The 15236-nt window shown below is 34.9% G+C and overlaps 3 protein-coding genes across 4 annotated transcripts; 2 read left to right on the forward strand and 1 right to left on the reverse strand.

The window, feature by feature from the left end:
• Positions 1 to 1255: 1255 nt before the first annotated feature.
• On the forward strand, positions 1256 to 3170 carry LOC110608626 (ethylene-responsive transcription factor ERN1). Its single transcript, XM_021747893.2, has one exon. The coding sequence runs from the start codon at positions 1546 to 1548 to the stop codon at positions 2767 to 2769; it is 1224 nt and encodes a 407-aa protein (XP_021603585.2). The 5' UTR covers positions 1256 to 1545; the 3' UTR covers positions 2770 to 3170.
• Positions 3171 to 4043: 873 nt separating this feature from the next.
• On the reverse strand, positions 4044 to 10379 carry LOC110609235 (SNF1-related protein kinase catalytic subunit alpha KIN10). 2 transcript variants are annotated; one of them, XM_043953973.1, is made up of 11 exons: positions 10168 to 10379; positions 8797 to 8990; positions 8489 to 8673; positions 8206 to 8388; positions 7932 to 8063; positions 7173 to 7358; positions 6056 to 6211; positions 5874 to 5957; positions 5391 to 5531; positions 4767 to 5009; positions 4044 to 4466 (listed from the first exon to the last, which is right to left on the reverse strand). In XM_043953973.1, the coding sequence occupies exons 2-11, from the start codon at positions 8984 to 8986 to the stop codon at positions 4353 to 4355; spliced, it is 1614 nt and encodes a 537-aa protein (XP_043809908.1). In that variant the 5' UTR covers positions 8987 to 8990; positions 10168 to 10379; the 3' UTR covers positions 4044 to 4352. The 2 variants fall into 2 exon arrangements, with proteins under 2 accessions (XP_043809908.1, XP_021604368.1); XM_021748676.2 differs by having other exon boundaries at positions 6056 to 6145; positions 10168 to 10378.
• Positions 10380 to 13702: 3323 nt separating this feature from the next.
• Positions 13703 to 14611, forward strand: LOC122721919. Its single transcript, XM_043951065.1, has one exon. It carries the CDS (start codon positions 13703 to 13705, stop codon positions 14609 to 14611), a length of 909 nt encoding a protein of 302 aa, XP_043807000.1.
• The last annotated feature ends 625 nt before the right edge of the window (positions 14612 to 15236 follow it).

A 15236-nucleotide genomic window follows, 5' to 3' on the forward strand; every position in this document is an offset into this window, starting at 1 on the left:
AAAGGTAATTACTTTACCAATCCATATGATTCACAAATGATAATCAATTTGTCCGAGAAGGAGACCATTAATTAACAGTGAAACCTCCACGTGGAGGGGCAAGATTAGATGATTCCACTTGCATTAATCTCTCTAATTAAAAAGAAGAGCAATAACCATAACATCCCATGTGGCAATGATCAACGGTTGAATATCTTTTTCTTTTAATTGAGAAACTTGTTTTAATTTAATGAAAATTGGTTAATTTCAAGGATATAAAAAACCAACATAACAAACACAAAAGTGGAATTATGTCTGCATACGCTATTGTGTGTCTCTTCTTCTGTAATATTTCAGGCACAACATCTTCTCCTCCAAGCCTCTATTTACTATAGATGAAAGCCAAATTAAAGATAAAATATTTAAATATCATATAAAATTAAAATAATAAAACCCATAAGATCCAGGAATGTCATTATCTTAGCCTGATAATAGACGTAAAACCCATCACAGATTTAAAGATTACTCTAATAAAATGAGTATGATGATAAGAATATTACAAAAGATTAAGGTTAAAATAATGCTATTTTCTTGGCTTTGTCTAGTGGGCTGGACATGCTCATTGTGGTGGGGCTTTGGGAAAATCGTTGTTCTTGCCTTTCAACGCCGATGACAATAGCAAAGTGATTGGTGCTCCCATTGCATGACTAATTAACCAATGTAATTTTCTTGGCTTTTTTCATGCTTGAAAGTGACTTCTTTTGTACTTTTTCCCCTTTTCATATTATAGAAAAATAAAATTATTGCTTGAACTCTAAATCTTTCTTTCCCAGTATAATTAAACAGAATCACAGATTGAATTAAACAGTATCACAGATGAATTTCACTTTTCTGTGCAGCAATTTACCAATACAAATATGGCTATGGTTAAGCTAACCATGTTGTTATTTCAAGACTTTATCTATTATTGCTTTCATTGAGACTGAAGGGATCATTTTGGCTAGTTCAATAATGCATTGATTTTTCTATATTATCAAATAGAAAAAGCTAAAATTAGTCTCTTTCATGACAGTGATGACTTCTATGTTTTGTCTTCTCAATTGCAAGTCATCTTTGCTATTTAATTAATTGTAAGGTACATCCATACTCAACTGTGCAAATTAGTCTAAGCTACAAGAGAAATGGTATAATGACTTATTCAGGGATAGATTCCCATATTTAAAAATAAGAAATTGTTCCCATAATTAAAATAATGGCATAAGAAATGGAAACATCAAGATACCCTTTGGGGAGATTTGGCTGGGTCAAAGCCAAATTTTACAAAATTTCTCCACAAAAGAATATTTCCATTTGGTATTCTCTCACTCCCATCTCCCACAAACTTACATATGGTTTCATAAGAGCCTGAACTTAACAAACGACAAAGAGATGTGAACGAGCAATAAGACTCTTTCTTCTTTTGTTTCTCTTTTGACAGGATCTCTCTTTCTCTTCATATAAATGCATGAGACTCCAGGCCAGCATTGCAGCTAAATCACCAACTAAAAAAGAACTTGAAAGGAAGATATGGGTAGGAAGAGAAAGGCTGTTGAAGCTGTGGAGGACAAAAACTCTAGTGAAGGAGCCATGGCTTGGGATGAAATGGTCAAGGAAGCTGCTGAGGTTGCAGCACTAGGGGGAGTCAGGAGAGCTAGGAAGCGATTTGTTGGTGTCCGGCAAAGACCTTCAGGCAGATGGGTTGCTGAGATTAAGGACACTATACAAAAAATAAGGGTGTGGTTAGGTACTTTTGATACTGCTGAGGAAGCAGCAAGAGCTTATGATGAAGCTGCTTGCTTGCTTCGTGGTTCCAATACAAGAACAAATTTCTGGCCTTGTTCTCCATCTTCTTCAACAACTCCTGCGCTTCCTTCAAAGATTACAAACCTTCTTCTCCAGAGGCTCAAGGCAAGAAACAACTCTTGTCCTCCTTCTGCATCCTCCTCCTCTCTGCCTAACCAGCAAGAACAGCAGCAAGTGGAGGAATATAGAGCAGAAACAACAGATTTCTCAGACACCCAATTCACAGATTTCCTCAATGATCCTGAAGATTACACCACTTGCAACGATAACATTGATAGTACTAGTTCAAGAGCCATTGATTACATGACAAGGAGTCTTGAGTCATGTTTGACTGAGAAAGAAGATAGTGGTGGAAGAGAATTGGATTTTGATTCTAAATGGGGTGATGATATATCTCAGTCTTATAGTGGTGATGTGAACAACTTAGAAGCTGAAGGCGAAGATGGGGGAAACGATGAAGGAGAAGAGACTGCTATAGGGGCCTTGGATTTCCATTTTGTTGATGATGTTGGATCAGATTGTTACTACTCTCCTTTTGAAATTGCTGCAGAGATCGAGGAGCCCGTGGAGCCAGAGACCCTTGGAGATGAGCCTTCAATGCTTAGAGCAGCAATGAAGAGGATGAAATATGAAAGGAAGTTCTCTGCTTCTCTCTATGCCTTCAATGGAATTCCTGAGTGCTTAAGGTTGAAGCTTGGATCAGGAAACGTGAAGGGGAGAGAAAGTTCTGCTCAGCTAACCAAACTTCGAGATGCATGCAACAAGAACAAAGAGAATGAAAAGAAAGCAAAAGAAGATAATATGGAAGTGAAGGGGAAGAATCAGGAGGAGAACTCACAAAACTCAATTGAAATGGGGTCTTCTGCTTCATCTTCTTCTTTGAGCAATGATGGTGAATTGTCGCTTTGGAGCTCCCTCGATCTTCCACCAATCTGTTTTGTTAGCTAAATCCATTTTTATGATCTTCATTTCATAAGCGTTGAGATTCACAAGTCAGCAAATCATAGAGTGCTTTATGATCTTTTTTCTCACGTTCATCATGATAAGTTATAGAAGAACTAAACAAAATTCAGAACATACGGAGCTATGAAGCATTTGAAGCTTGATTGTAGCATTGGAAAACTATCTGAGTTTCAGGATTAGTGGTGGCCTGCTTATTTTCCTTGGATTCCTGTTGGTGTGGCCAAGTAAGAGAATCTGAAGTCAAGGAGGAAAATTGACTGTGTAGGTGTCAGAAAGCTGGATTTGTTCATCCTTGAACATGTAACAGTATTAACTTTTTATATAGAGATTTCATTTTCACATCAAATAACAAAATTTGAAGCTATTTAATGATGAACAAGATTATCTGAATTGGACAAGTTAAACCCCTTTTGTTTTCCAGGAAACTTTAAAGATCTTTGTTCTTCAAATTAGCTAGAAACTTTTCCAGGCGGAAATTTTTATATTTAAAAAGTATTTTAAAAATAAATAATAAAAGTATAATGTATAAATTTAGAAAAATATTAAAATGTTAAAATTTAAATTTTAAGAATATGCCACGTAAATATTTATAAAAATTTTGATTCATCTCCAAATGCTTTTTTATTATAAATTATAAGATCTGATAATGTTTTTTTTTTTCAAAATTTGATAGTATATGTTTGTCATATATATAACAATAGCAAGTACATTATACGAAAAGATTCAACTACTTGCTATTATTCACTTTAAGTATACATCTTCCACTTGTCAAATATACAAGATCTATTTTTGACTATACACACACACATCCGAAAAAAGGACATCTGAGATTGACGAGGGGCACAATTTTGATTTGGCTACTACTTGAATTAATAGCCGCAACAACCCCGCTTGCTCCCTGCCTTTACACTTTAGTACACCCATGACTGCTATGAAAAATCAAGTGCTCATTTGTCCTGTACAAGACCATAGCTTAGGTTGCAACAAAATCCTATGTTCTTATGTTAACAAATACGGGGAATTTTTACAAAATTATGTTTTGACAATTAACAAGAGTCGGGTATTTCCAAAAATAAATAAATAAAGTCTTAACGGAAACAATTTGGAATATACAATTATAAACACCACTCTAAGCAGCAATATGAAAAAAACAATTGCACATCTATTGAAAAGCAGCAATTCGTCCCGTCTTAGAAATTATAAAATGCCCTTAGTTAACAATATATATATAATTACAAACACTACTATAAGCAGTAATATGAGAAAAACAATTGCACATCTGTTGAAAAGCAGCATTAATCCTGTCTTAGAAATTATAAAATTCCCTTTGAGGTTAATAATATTAAGGAAAATCCTAGTGAGAGAAAACAGATTAATGGTAATTTAGCCAACTTCTGTGTTGGATGTCGGCTTTTACACCACAATTACCCATATAAAATTGCGGGAATAATTAAAAAGCACTAAACATAAAGAGTAACGACGAGTTATTTACACCGTGATTCCTTATTCACAGGCATAACAAAAGGTCTGTGGACAGAGATCTTCTTGAAAGTCTACCCTTTCTGATTCTAAAGGACTCGGAGTTGTGCAAGAAACGCTGCACAAAGATCTAAGAAGAGAAATTGGGGCCCTTGTACCCTTTGTAGGTCGAGCAGGTATTTCTCCTCACGAGTTTTGTAGAGCTGTCAACACATACATACGTCAGTTTCATTTTTTGGGATTCATGTTTGCAAAAGCAGTATAATTCAGTGATTTTCACGATGCTACTGGCATGAAAATCGATCCTGTAAGATGTGCACATTTTAGGGGCTTCTAAATTGAAGAGCAGAGAATAAATCATCTTTTACAGCCCATACTAATCCAAAGGGATGCCAAAATTGTAACATATACACATCCCCCCACCAATCCCAACATCCACACATTTTTCGTTTAAATTCCTTCTAAAAAGGATATCTAAATTAAAATAAGGACATCTACATTACCTGCACTTCAAACTTCACCACATTTGGTGACTTAATGACTCCATCGTTCTCGATAATAGTTGATTCATCCCCAAAGAAATTATTATTATGCACAGAGTCATTAACCATGCCTTCATGATGACCAGGAATGCCTGGAATCCACCTGCACTTCATATTATAGTGACCAATTTTCTTCCAACACACATTCAGTTCTTGCAAGGCCTTGAGGACTTCTGTCATTATTTCACGAGGGTGGGCTCGTGACTGTCAAAGTGAACACAAGTATGATTAATTATAGTTGCAAACAAACACAAGTAGTTCAAAGTTAAGCCTTAGCTAAACATAGTAGTCAAAACATAGTCTTTCACTCCATTACAAATAATCCATTAACAGATAGACTTGGAATAACAGCCTAAAACTCAATACCGGTGGACTAAACAACTTTATCTCAATTTATTAACCACATTACACACACACACACACACATATATATATATTTTTCAGCCAAGCATCACTTAAGAGAGAAAACCTGACCTCTCATGCACACCAAGCAATCAACAATCTATTTATTTGTAAAACCACATACTGCAATGTGAAATTTGGTTCCCAGGAACCTTCCTAATATTAAAAGCAGGGGAACTTAACCTGAAGTCCAAGAGCCCATTTCCTATCAACCGGGAACTGTGCTTTTAAACCCGTTCCTTGATAATCCATGTATCCTGGAAGACGATGCCCAACAGCTGGAGAAGTAGGTTCATTTGGATGAATTCGGTTGAAACCGCAATCCTACAGAACATATGATAAAAGTTTGAGATTAATCCTAACAGAAATAAAATGTTAAAAAAATATAGTCACCAATAATAGGTGAGATAGACGGCATGACGCTGTAACACAACCCAATGTCTTTGGGAAAAGAAAAGGTAGAGTAGTTTAAATAGCCCAAGCCCACTACCAGATGAAACTTGGACTAGCCATTTTGAGCAAATGGGCTTGGGCTGTTACATTCGCAACATAGAAGTTCTGAGTAAACCAATTTCAAAATCCAGTAGCCAATAAATGACTTCTGTGAACAGAAGTACAATTCTGACAAAATATTTTTTCACCAATGTAAACTTGGGGGGAACACACCATTGTTTCTTGAAACTCAGCTCCAAGGTAGCCATTGGAAACGCGGAAACGATTGTCCAATAACAAATAGTATGCAACAGTAGCCTGGAATACATAACAGATAACAGGACAATAGTTAGTTATTGAAGGTAAAAGAGAGATTAACTTATTTAAAAAATTACAGAGTTATGATGAGAACATACATCATTTTGCATCCTGTTGCCAAGAGATTCAATCAGTTGGTTTCTGTCGAATCCCATCTTGACCACTTCTTGGAGAATTTCTTCATCAATCTGAAACCGGGGCAGTTGCAATTGAATGAGTAGTTTGCACAGTCCTCGGTCATAAAACTCCATCAACTTATATCACATAATAAAACAAGGACACCAATGCATTAACAAATACCTAGTAAATACTTAAATATCACCAAACACGCCAACGAGCAATGTAGCATGAATCAAATATCAAATTCCACATGCAAAAAGGAGTATAAAAAATAGATTCAAATGGCTATTTCTGATACTAGGGTTTGAGTTTCTCATCGTACTTAGGTTTCATAGTCCATTCCTTACTTGTGGAATTATCTCATATGAAAATTATAATTGATTTCAAAAAGAGGCTGTATGAAGGCTGAGTAAATTAGATTTGACATGAAACCAGCAGTCTGGATTTAGTAGTTTAAGACTAAATCAAAGCACTTTTTTGATGGCTTATTAAAGAAATATAATCCAAGACCTGAATACTGTTTCTCTCCTCGTTTCCACTTTCTAGAATTTATTTAATACTTAATTTGCCTAGCCTTGAGGATTTTAATTATTTCCATTAGATCTGACTATGGGAATTACCTATATAACCTTCTTTGCGAAGTTTTTTTTTTTACTTAGATCTGGATTTGTTATGGTCCTTATGGATTGTTCACAATTTTAGCCTTAGGTTTCAATTGGGTAACCTCAGTAATGGCACAGAGATGATTTTATCTTTTTCAGTGGAAAGGATAAGAAAACATGTTTCATACATAACAGAAGATATACTCTATAATTCACAGTAAAGCATAATAATCGATTTCTAGGATATTAATTATTAAAGTTGCTACAAATGAAAGAATGTTATGAAAAAAGATCTCATGATAATGTGTCCCATAGAATCACAAGAATATGAACCATATTTTGATTTAATGAACTACATATCTTGTCACAATATCCAATTATGAACCAGCAGACCCACATTTTTTTCCCTTCCACAAACAAATACAACTAATACAGAATTTTAAAAGAAAATAATCCTTGACTAGAATTTCATAATGAAAAAAAAAGTCACAACCTTTTTAGCTTGTTGCATTGTATCTGGAGGAGGGACAGCCAAATAACGCGGAAGGCGAGCCTGAAACCACGGGTGCTGACGGATTTCAGGGATGGTCATTCGCTTCATTGGATCAACCACAAGCATCCTTGGGATCAAATCTCTAGCACCAGGTGATAAATGACTGGGAAGTGTATATATTCCACCCTAAAAGACAGAAGTCATGTCAGATAAGTAAAGATATGTTTAGTCTATAGCATGTAGAATATTATTAGAAACAAAAAGAGGTTTGTAGTCGGAGTTGCATAAAAAATACCATGGTGATCATCTATGATTGTACAAATTTTGACTCACCTATACTTCTGGAAACCGCTAGGATATGATATGAATGTAAATTATATAATTTTAATCCACCACTGATTTTCAGAAACTAAGACCAAAAAGGTGAATTGATGCATAGTAATTTTGTCTCATTGCATTTGTTTTTAAGTTTCCAAAACCAACGACTCTCAGGAAAGGGGACTGTAAGCAATAAAAGCTAATATTTTCATATTAAGTTCAGTAAACAAACAAATGTCAGAATGCTACAGAATTAATCTTCATAAAACAAATAATATTGGTTAGTCACTCAAACAAAATTGTCAAATGGAAAAAAACAAAGGAAAAGGAACTCAACAAAATGAATAAACTCCAGTAAATCCAAATAGCAGTTAGGATATCTACCAACATACAATCACAGTTAAACATATGAAAGTTCAGATCAAACCTAATTCTCAATACCTTGATTTTTTTAAAGAGGTTGGGAATGTTTTCATCATCAAAAGGAAGGGTACCACACAGAAGAGCATACAAAATAACCCCACAGCTCCATACATCCACTTCAGGCCCAGCATACAATCTCCCTGAGATTACCTACAAAGAGAATAACCAAGTGTTTGAATTAAGATCATTGAATAAGAGCTATACAGTTTACTTGAATACAGGGTTAGGGAAGTCTCCTGTTCCCAATTTAAAATTCAGCATTGCTTCTTAAATTAAAGCCATAACTCCACACCTCTGGGGCAGCATAATTTGGGCTTCCGCAACTTGTCTTTAAAAAATGACCATCTCGCATTATATTACTCAATCCAAAATCTGCTATCTTCACATTGCATTTAGAATCTAAAAGCAAATTCTCAGGCTTAAGGTCTCTATGAACCACCATATTCCTGTGGCAGTATTCCACACCAGAAATTATCTGCATCCATACAGAGATTTTGACCCAGGAAATAAATTAAGAAGGAAGACCAACTATGTATAATGGAATAAATTCAATAAAATCTTGTAGCCAATCATACCTGCTGGAAGAAATTGCGTGCCTCATCTTCCTGTAGCCTACCCTTCTCCACAATATAATCAAAGAGCTCTCCAGACTTCACATACTCCATCACAACATATATATCAGTAGGCGTTTCAATAACCTCATATAATCTTATAATGTGAGGATGCATAAACAATCTCAGAATTTTGATTTCTCTCCTTACTGAAAAAAGAAACAAGAAAAGAGGGGAAAGGTGTTATGAGCTCCACAAGAACAAACATAACAGACTAAAAACAGTGCTTTTTTTTTTGTTGGGGGGGGGGGGTATTTATGAAAAATCCATACCTTTTTCTTCCATCTCCATGTTCTTTATCTTGCGACGATTAAGTATCTTGATGGCAACTTTATGGCCAGTCAATGCATGCTCTGCGATTTTCACCTTACCAAAGGAACCAATTCCAAGAGTTTTACCAAGTTTGTAATTTGGTAAAAACACATCAACACTACTGCTACCTCGGTGAGTTGACCCATCCATTTTCCTATCGCAAAAGAATGGAAACAATAAAACAAAATAAACCTCTGATAAATCAAGAAAGTAATTACATAAACATAATAATAAATACAAAAATAGAACATAGACAGAAATATCACTGCAATCCATCATGATATGCAAACCAAAGTTTCATAGATGAAATTGGAATCAACAATAACATATTCTTCAGGGATAAATGTCACTGCAGTGGCTGGTAAAACTTGCTAAAGCTGGTGCATCTACATCAATCAAAAACCAAACCACATTGTCCAAACTAAATTCTGAAAATACATGTGGAAATTATAACAGGACGTGACTCTCAATATATGACAAAATTATGGGCACATGGAGAAACATTTTTCTTGAAGGATTATGCATGAGTTGCACCATCTTGTGCACTTCAAAGGAATTTCTTTACTAGTGAAGCAAGAAAGTGTAATCCTTCTAGGCAGTCCCTTCTCCTCCTTACATGATTCAACCATAAATAATACAAGGCCCCTTGAAGGTCATTACAACAGTTAATAACAGCAGGCATTTTTCAAGAAATTCAGAATGCTTCAATTGCAATTACATCTACAACAGCAAGTAAGCAGACGTGGTTACAAAAGAACAGCATGCAAAAATGATTTGAGGAACCACAATCCAATTTTTCTCGAGGCAGTAAATCATCACTTTATCAACTCACACGACTAAATTTTAATACCTATATAGTTAGGGCTGGTTGTTGTATGGTTCCATTTGTTCCATTCCACTCAGTCTAGGAGATAATTTGTATGCAAAAATAAAAATAAAAATAAAATAAAAATTCTTCTCTCCCATTGAATGCCTCAGATTCACATATTTAAGCAAAACATGTTGTCTATAACCCTCATACAACCCATCTGTCAAAAATGCATATTTCCAGCTCTATTTTAAATCAGTCTCAGCTCCAAAAACTTGACATGAAAAAGTAAATTAAGAAAAAAAATACTGATGAAATTACACATCACAAGTAACTCAAAATTTAACGGAATCGAATCAGATTAAGCTTTGATTACGAAACAAGAAAACTCAATTTCTAAGAAGCTAAATACAAATTGCATACTGCCTAAAACCTAGCTTCACAGATCCCAACACACGCAGCATCAAACTTCAAATTGAATAACCTACTGAAGCATGCAGGCTACAAACAAATACGGACTTACCGAGAAATGGAGAATCAGAGGGCCAGCGAGAATCGAGCTCAAATTGAAGGGAGCAATAGAAAAGAGATCGAAAATTACAGAAGGACACTTTGATTATGTGAAACCAAAGAAGTTGAAGAGAAATTTTCTCTTTTTCTTTTTTCTTTTGAGTTAATTCCTCTCGCCTCTCTGTTCTCTCTCCAGGGTGAGGAGTTGCAGATTCTCAGAGGACGACAAACGTTTAATTTGTTTCTTTTTTCTTTTACTTTTTACGCGAAATGACAGATTACCCTCGTGGTGTTCATTTAATGACAACGATGTCCTCCAGCCAAATTTCGCTTTCGACTTCGAGGTTCTCAGCTTTGGGAGGAGCTCTGGAAATTGTAGGGGTAAATTGGGGAAAATAAAGAGAAGAGGAACAATAGATACCACCAAACCGAAGACTGTATACGCTACAAATGATAATTAAATGTTTATTTTAATTTAAATATTTAATTGAGCAATTAAAAGTCTTTTTTTTAAGGAATTAAACGCCTCTTTTAAAAAGCAAGAGACCAGATTACATCAAATTACAATGTCTTTGATGCAGCAAAAAAAACATATACGTGAAAAGAGAATCAAATCAATTAAAGGGAATATATAAAAAAAATTTTAAGATATTTTTTTAGTATAATCTTTAAAAAATACAAATTACACTAATATATGTAAAAGAGTTGAAAATTTATTTGTGAAATTATTTTTCTTGGTTGATAATAATAATAAAAAACAAAAGTATTCAATTCCAAGTGGGATGGATGAGTTTGCTGAGTCATGGAGGTGTTGGCATCCTCTGTTGTTTTATTTTTATAATTGAATATGAATAATATATGTAAATGAGAATTTAAGAAGCAGGTGCCTTTTCTTTTCAACTACAAGAATCACATAAGACCAAACAAGATGTCAAATCTTTTAGATGGGAACGAGGTTGTTACATGGTGAATAGGAAAATGGAAACAGACAAGATACAAATGTTTTAATTATTACTATAATAATAATAAAGTATGATGTAATATCTTACTAGGCTTCATACCTCATGATAAGAACAATGTGTCATCAACTGCACTCCGATTGGATGATGGGCGATTTTTCGGCAACTGCAAGGTGCTGGATGGTTTGAGTGTGCTGCAGCTGTCTTCTTTCTTCGGTCTCGACGGTGGCGGTGGATGAACGCAGGAACTTTTCAGCTCTCTAGAGTGTGTTGGGCTGATGTGGGCTTGTAAGCCTCTCGAGTTTTGTGAGCCAGCTCTTGTTTGTTATTTAATTACCCTTGGATTTTAAATGCAATCTAACTTGCCTAGTAAAAAGAAAATGCACTCTGATTTATTATTACTATTATCATTATTATTTTTTTGAATATACACAAGAGTTGCATTGATTATGGCTCATAAGGCAAAATACAAAATGTAGATCCAGATAGAATCCAAATAATACACAGTCCACTCTAAAGTCTAAAGCACCGGTTACAGATAAGCCAACATAGTCTAGCTCAACCTAACATGAACCTAGAAATCAGGTGATTGAACCATCAATGCTAGAAGACTCTAGAAGAAATGAGCACCATTGAGACCCAAGCTCACCAGCATCAGCAGTTGCCCAATCCCATCAACACTATCAACAACTGTTAACACCCCAACCCCAACATAATCAACAGCTTTAAAGTAGGAAAGCCGCAACCATAGATTCTCCAAAACACTTCGTGAGTCAAAGAACATAATCCTAGGAAACCACAAAACGGCCAAGCATGTACACCAGATTCTTCACAGAAAATGAACAGCTACAGACAGCAAATGGAATTGCTTACTCTATTAGTTACGCAACATACCAAGATATACTAGAGGCAGTAGATCTTCATCCAGCCTTCAGCAGGTAAAAATTAATTTCAAGGACTGCTACAAAACTAAAGCCAACTTGAATGAAGATGCATGCTACTTATACCTTACATCAGTAGAATTTCAAAGAATGTAAAGAAAACAAAGAGAAGACGACGAAAACAATTAGAAGGGATTAAGTAAGAATAGAAGAGTGGTTTCTTTGAGCAAAATCCAGTATGAGTATTTTAATCATCTGTTCACCATTCTCACACAATAATCAATCTCAAGTAAGGAAAATCCAGATAAATTAGTACATATGTTCCACACTTCAACTTGAAATAATGGAAACTTGAAATTAAAAACTTGAAATTAAAATCCCAAAATCATGTGATTCTGTACAGCAGAGCAGATTGCAGTATCCAAGTATCCACAACAAAACCTAAGAGATGCAGGAGCTGCAAAAAGAAATTAAATAGTTTTTTTATTTTGATTCGATTCAATTTAATTTGTTTTTAATTTTAAAAATTTTAGTTATTTCAATTCGGTTCAGTTGTAATCAGAAAGAAATTAAACAGAACCTATTAGTGATAATAATATATTATTTTTAATAATATAAAGATATTAAATCATATCAAAATTAAAATATTCTAATTAAATTTTAAAATATTAAAAATAAAATGTAAAAATAAAAAAATTTATTAAAAATTCAAACCGATCAAATCGAATTGAATCAAATCGAATTAGATCAGTTTAATTCAATTTAATTTTTTATCTAAATTAATTTAGTTTGATTATTATAAATATTAAAATTTTAATTTTTAATTTATTTAGTTCGATTTTTAAATCGAATAAACCGAATGTTCATATCTAAACGCGCTATGTTAAGGGACTAACATTTATAAGATGCGGTAATATTTATAATTTTTTTAATTAATTATTTATTACCCTTTGAAAACACGATTAACAAGAAAATTATTTTCTATAGCGCTTTGATTCGAGAAAAAAAAAATTCTCATACCAGACCAAGGTTTGAGAATTTTTTATTTTTTATTTTTTAACTTAAAAAGGCCAGATGAATGAAGACCCGGAGAGAAGGACCAAAAGAAAACTGCTAGACAGAAAAATGTTTGTACTTGCAGCATTAGAAGTAGCAAAGCCAAGGAAAGTGAAGCGGCTGTAGAAGCCAGAGAGTAGGCTGAAAACAAAGCCTGCAAAATTATGTGGGCTTTTGTTCTGTTTGTCTCGCCCACAGCCCAACCCAGACATTCTTGAATGCCCGCATGATTTCAACTTCAACCCTTTTTTCTGTTTGGTACGAGTTCGACGTTAAACTTCATCCTATATGTAGATGAATTTCAATGGAAATATGATAATTCCCAGGATAATTTATTCTATCTTTTCGTGCAAATAACGTATTACCACAAAGTATCAAGCGCATTGGTGGGGTTTGATAAGATTACATTAGAGTTGTTTGATAGATATCCAAATATTGTAACGAGTGTAATCTCACCGAACAAAATCTTTGAGATTTTCTAGCCCCCAATTTAAATAGTTTGGAATCAATATCTGCTATAATTTTGTTGAAGAGTCACTCCTTGCTTACAGTTTTGTAAATATGAACCTAACCGTCCCATAAAAATCTTGAATTTCAGGGGAGAGTTATTAGTCTCTTTGCTTGTTTTAGCTGCCCAAAAAACGGAACAGAGATGGAGAGGACAGGAAAAATCATTAGAAGATCAATCTACACCTTGCTGAAAGATTTTGACTATTACACCACCAATCCAATAATCCTTTTGCTTCCCTTCTCAGCTTCTGTTCTTCTCTTTCAATCTTGTTCACAAACCAAATCAATTTTCCTTGTTGCAAGAATTTCTTTGCTTGATCTTAATCTTTGTCAAGTGATATTAAGCTATGTTTTTAATCTCCCTTTTGCATTAACCTCTCTTATGATGGCAAAAGCATCCATAATCCTGTATTTAGATCACCATAATCACCATAAACGTAGTGTTTCATCACTATATAAGCCTCTTGTTTTAACCTACCTTTGCAATACAGTTCAAACCATAATCATCAGCACAGCCACCTTCCTACTTCTTGTTTTTGCTTCGAATTTTGTTGAAAATTTATTGGGGCTATCATCGAGAAATCCGCTTTTTGTTCTGGCATCCAGAGTTGTTTTCTGTATGGTTTTAAGCGATAGCATGATCATAGGCAACTTGGCTGTGGCTGTGGCAGGGGTGGCCGAGTGCACCGGCTATAAGGCTATCTACAGGGCTTGTTTGATAAAGAAGGCCACACATTCAATGGCCTTATTGTTGGCTTTTTCCATCAATTTGGGACTTGCTGCTATTGCTTCCTTGTTTCAGTACAGGGTTGCAAGAGCTTACCATCTTAGTGGAAGGCCTAATGTGTCTATGGTTGTGGAGGGATGGTTGATATGTAATATGTTTTCTCTTCTTATAGCACTTGATACAATTGCTTCTTGTTTGATTATCAAGAGCTATGAATCAGATCATTTTGGGCGAGAACAAGAAGGAGTACGCTCTCCAATAGAGATTTTCAAAGAGGACAGCAGAAGTTTTGCTAGTTCACAGCGTTTAAAAGCGCTGCCCTGACATGGGTTTTAGAAGAAGAAAATCGTACTCCATTTTTCATTGGAAGCTTTAAAAATTTGAGCCAGTGATTTAACGTTGAAAAGGAATATGATTTCTAGTGCTAGTCCGGCCAAGTTGAAATTTTATGGACCATAGCAACTTCCAGAGATGCGTAGGCAACCTAGATTAGATGAGATTGGATTTGAACCTCTAAAACAGGAATTGATAATTGGGTAACTGCTTGAACTCTATCTAGCTTGCCAAATTGCTTGCTTATATATAAAAGATCAGAGCTTTTGAACGGAATAATTCAGAGATGTTGGAGATTCATCAATAGCTTAGATTCCAGTTCAATCTTCGTGTTTTCTGCTTGTTCTATCATTTGTTTAAGAGAGGCGCCGCCATACCCCTTCAAAGCCATCTCCAGATATATTCATAAGCTTGAAGCTGTAAACAGAAACTGAAATCGAGCATTTTTTTCAAATCATGCAAAAATGGAGAATTATTTTCTAAAACATGCAGGATCCGAAAATATTTTCGGATCCTGTGTGTCAACGCAAAGTGTTCGCCAGTCATACTGGCGAACAAGCTTGTTCGACACCCCAGGTGGCGAAGAAGGGAGAGTTCGCCACTTATGGTGGCGAAC

Source organism: Manihot esculenta, chromosome 2, assembly GCF_001659605.2.
Source record: "Manihot esculenta cultivar AM560-2 chromosome 2, M.esculenta_v8, whole genome shotgun sequence".
NCBI classification, from domain to species: domain Eukaryota; kingdom Viridiplantae; phylum Streptophyta; class Magnoliopsida; order Malpighiales; family Euphorbiaceae; genus Manihot; species Manihot esculenta.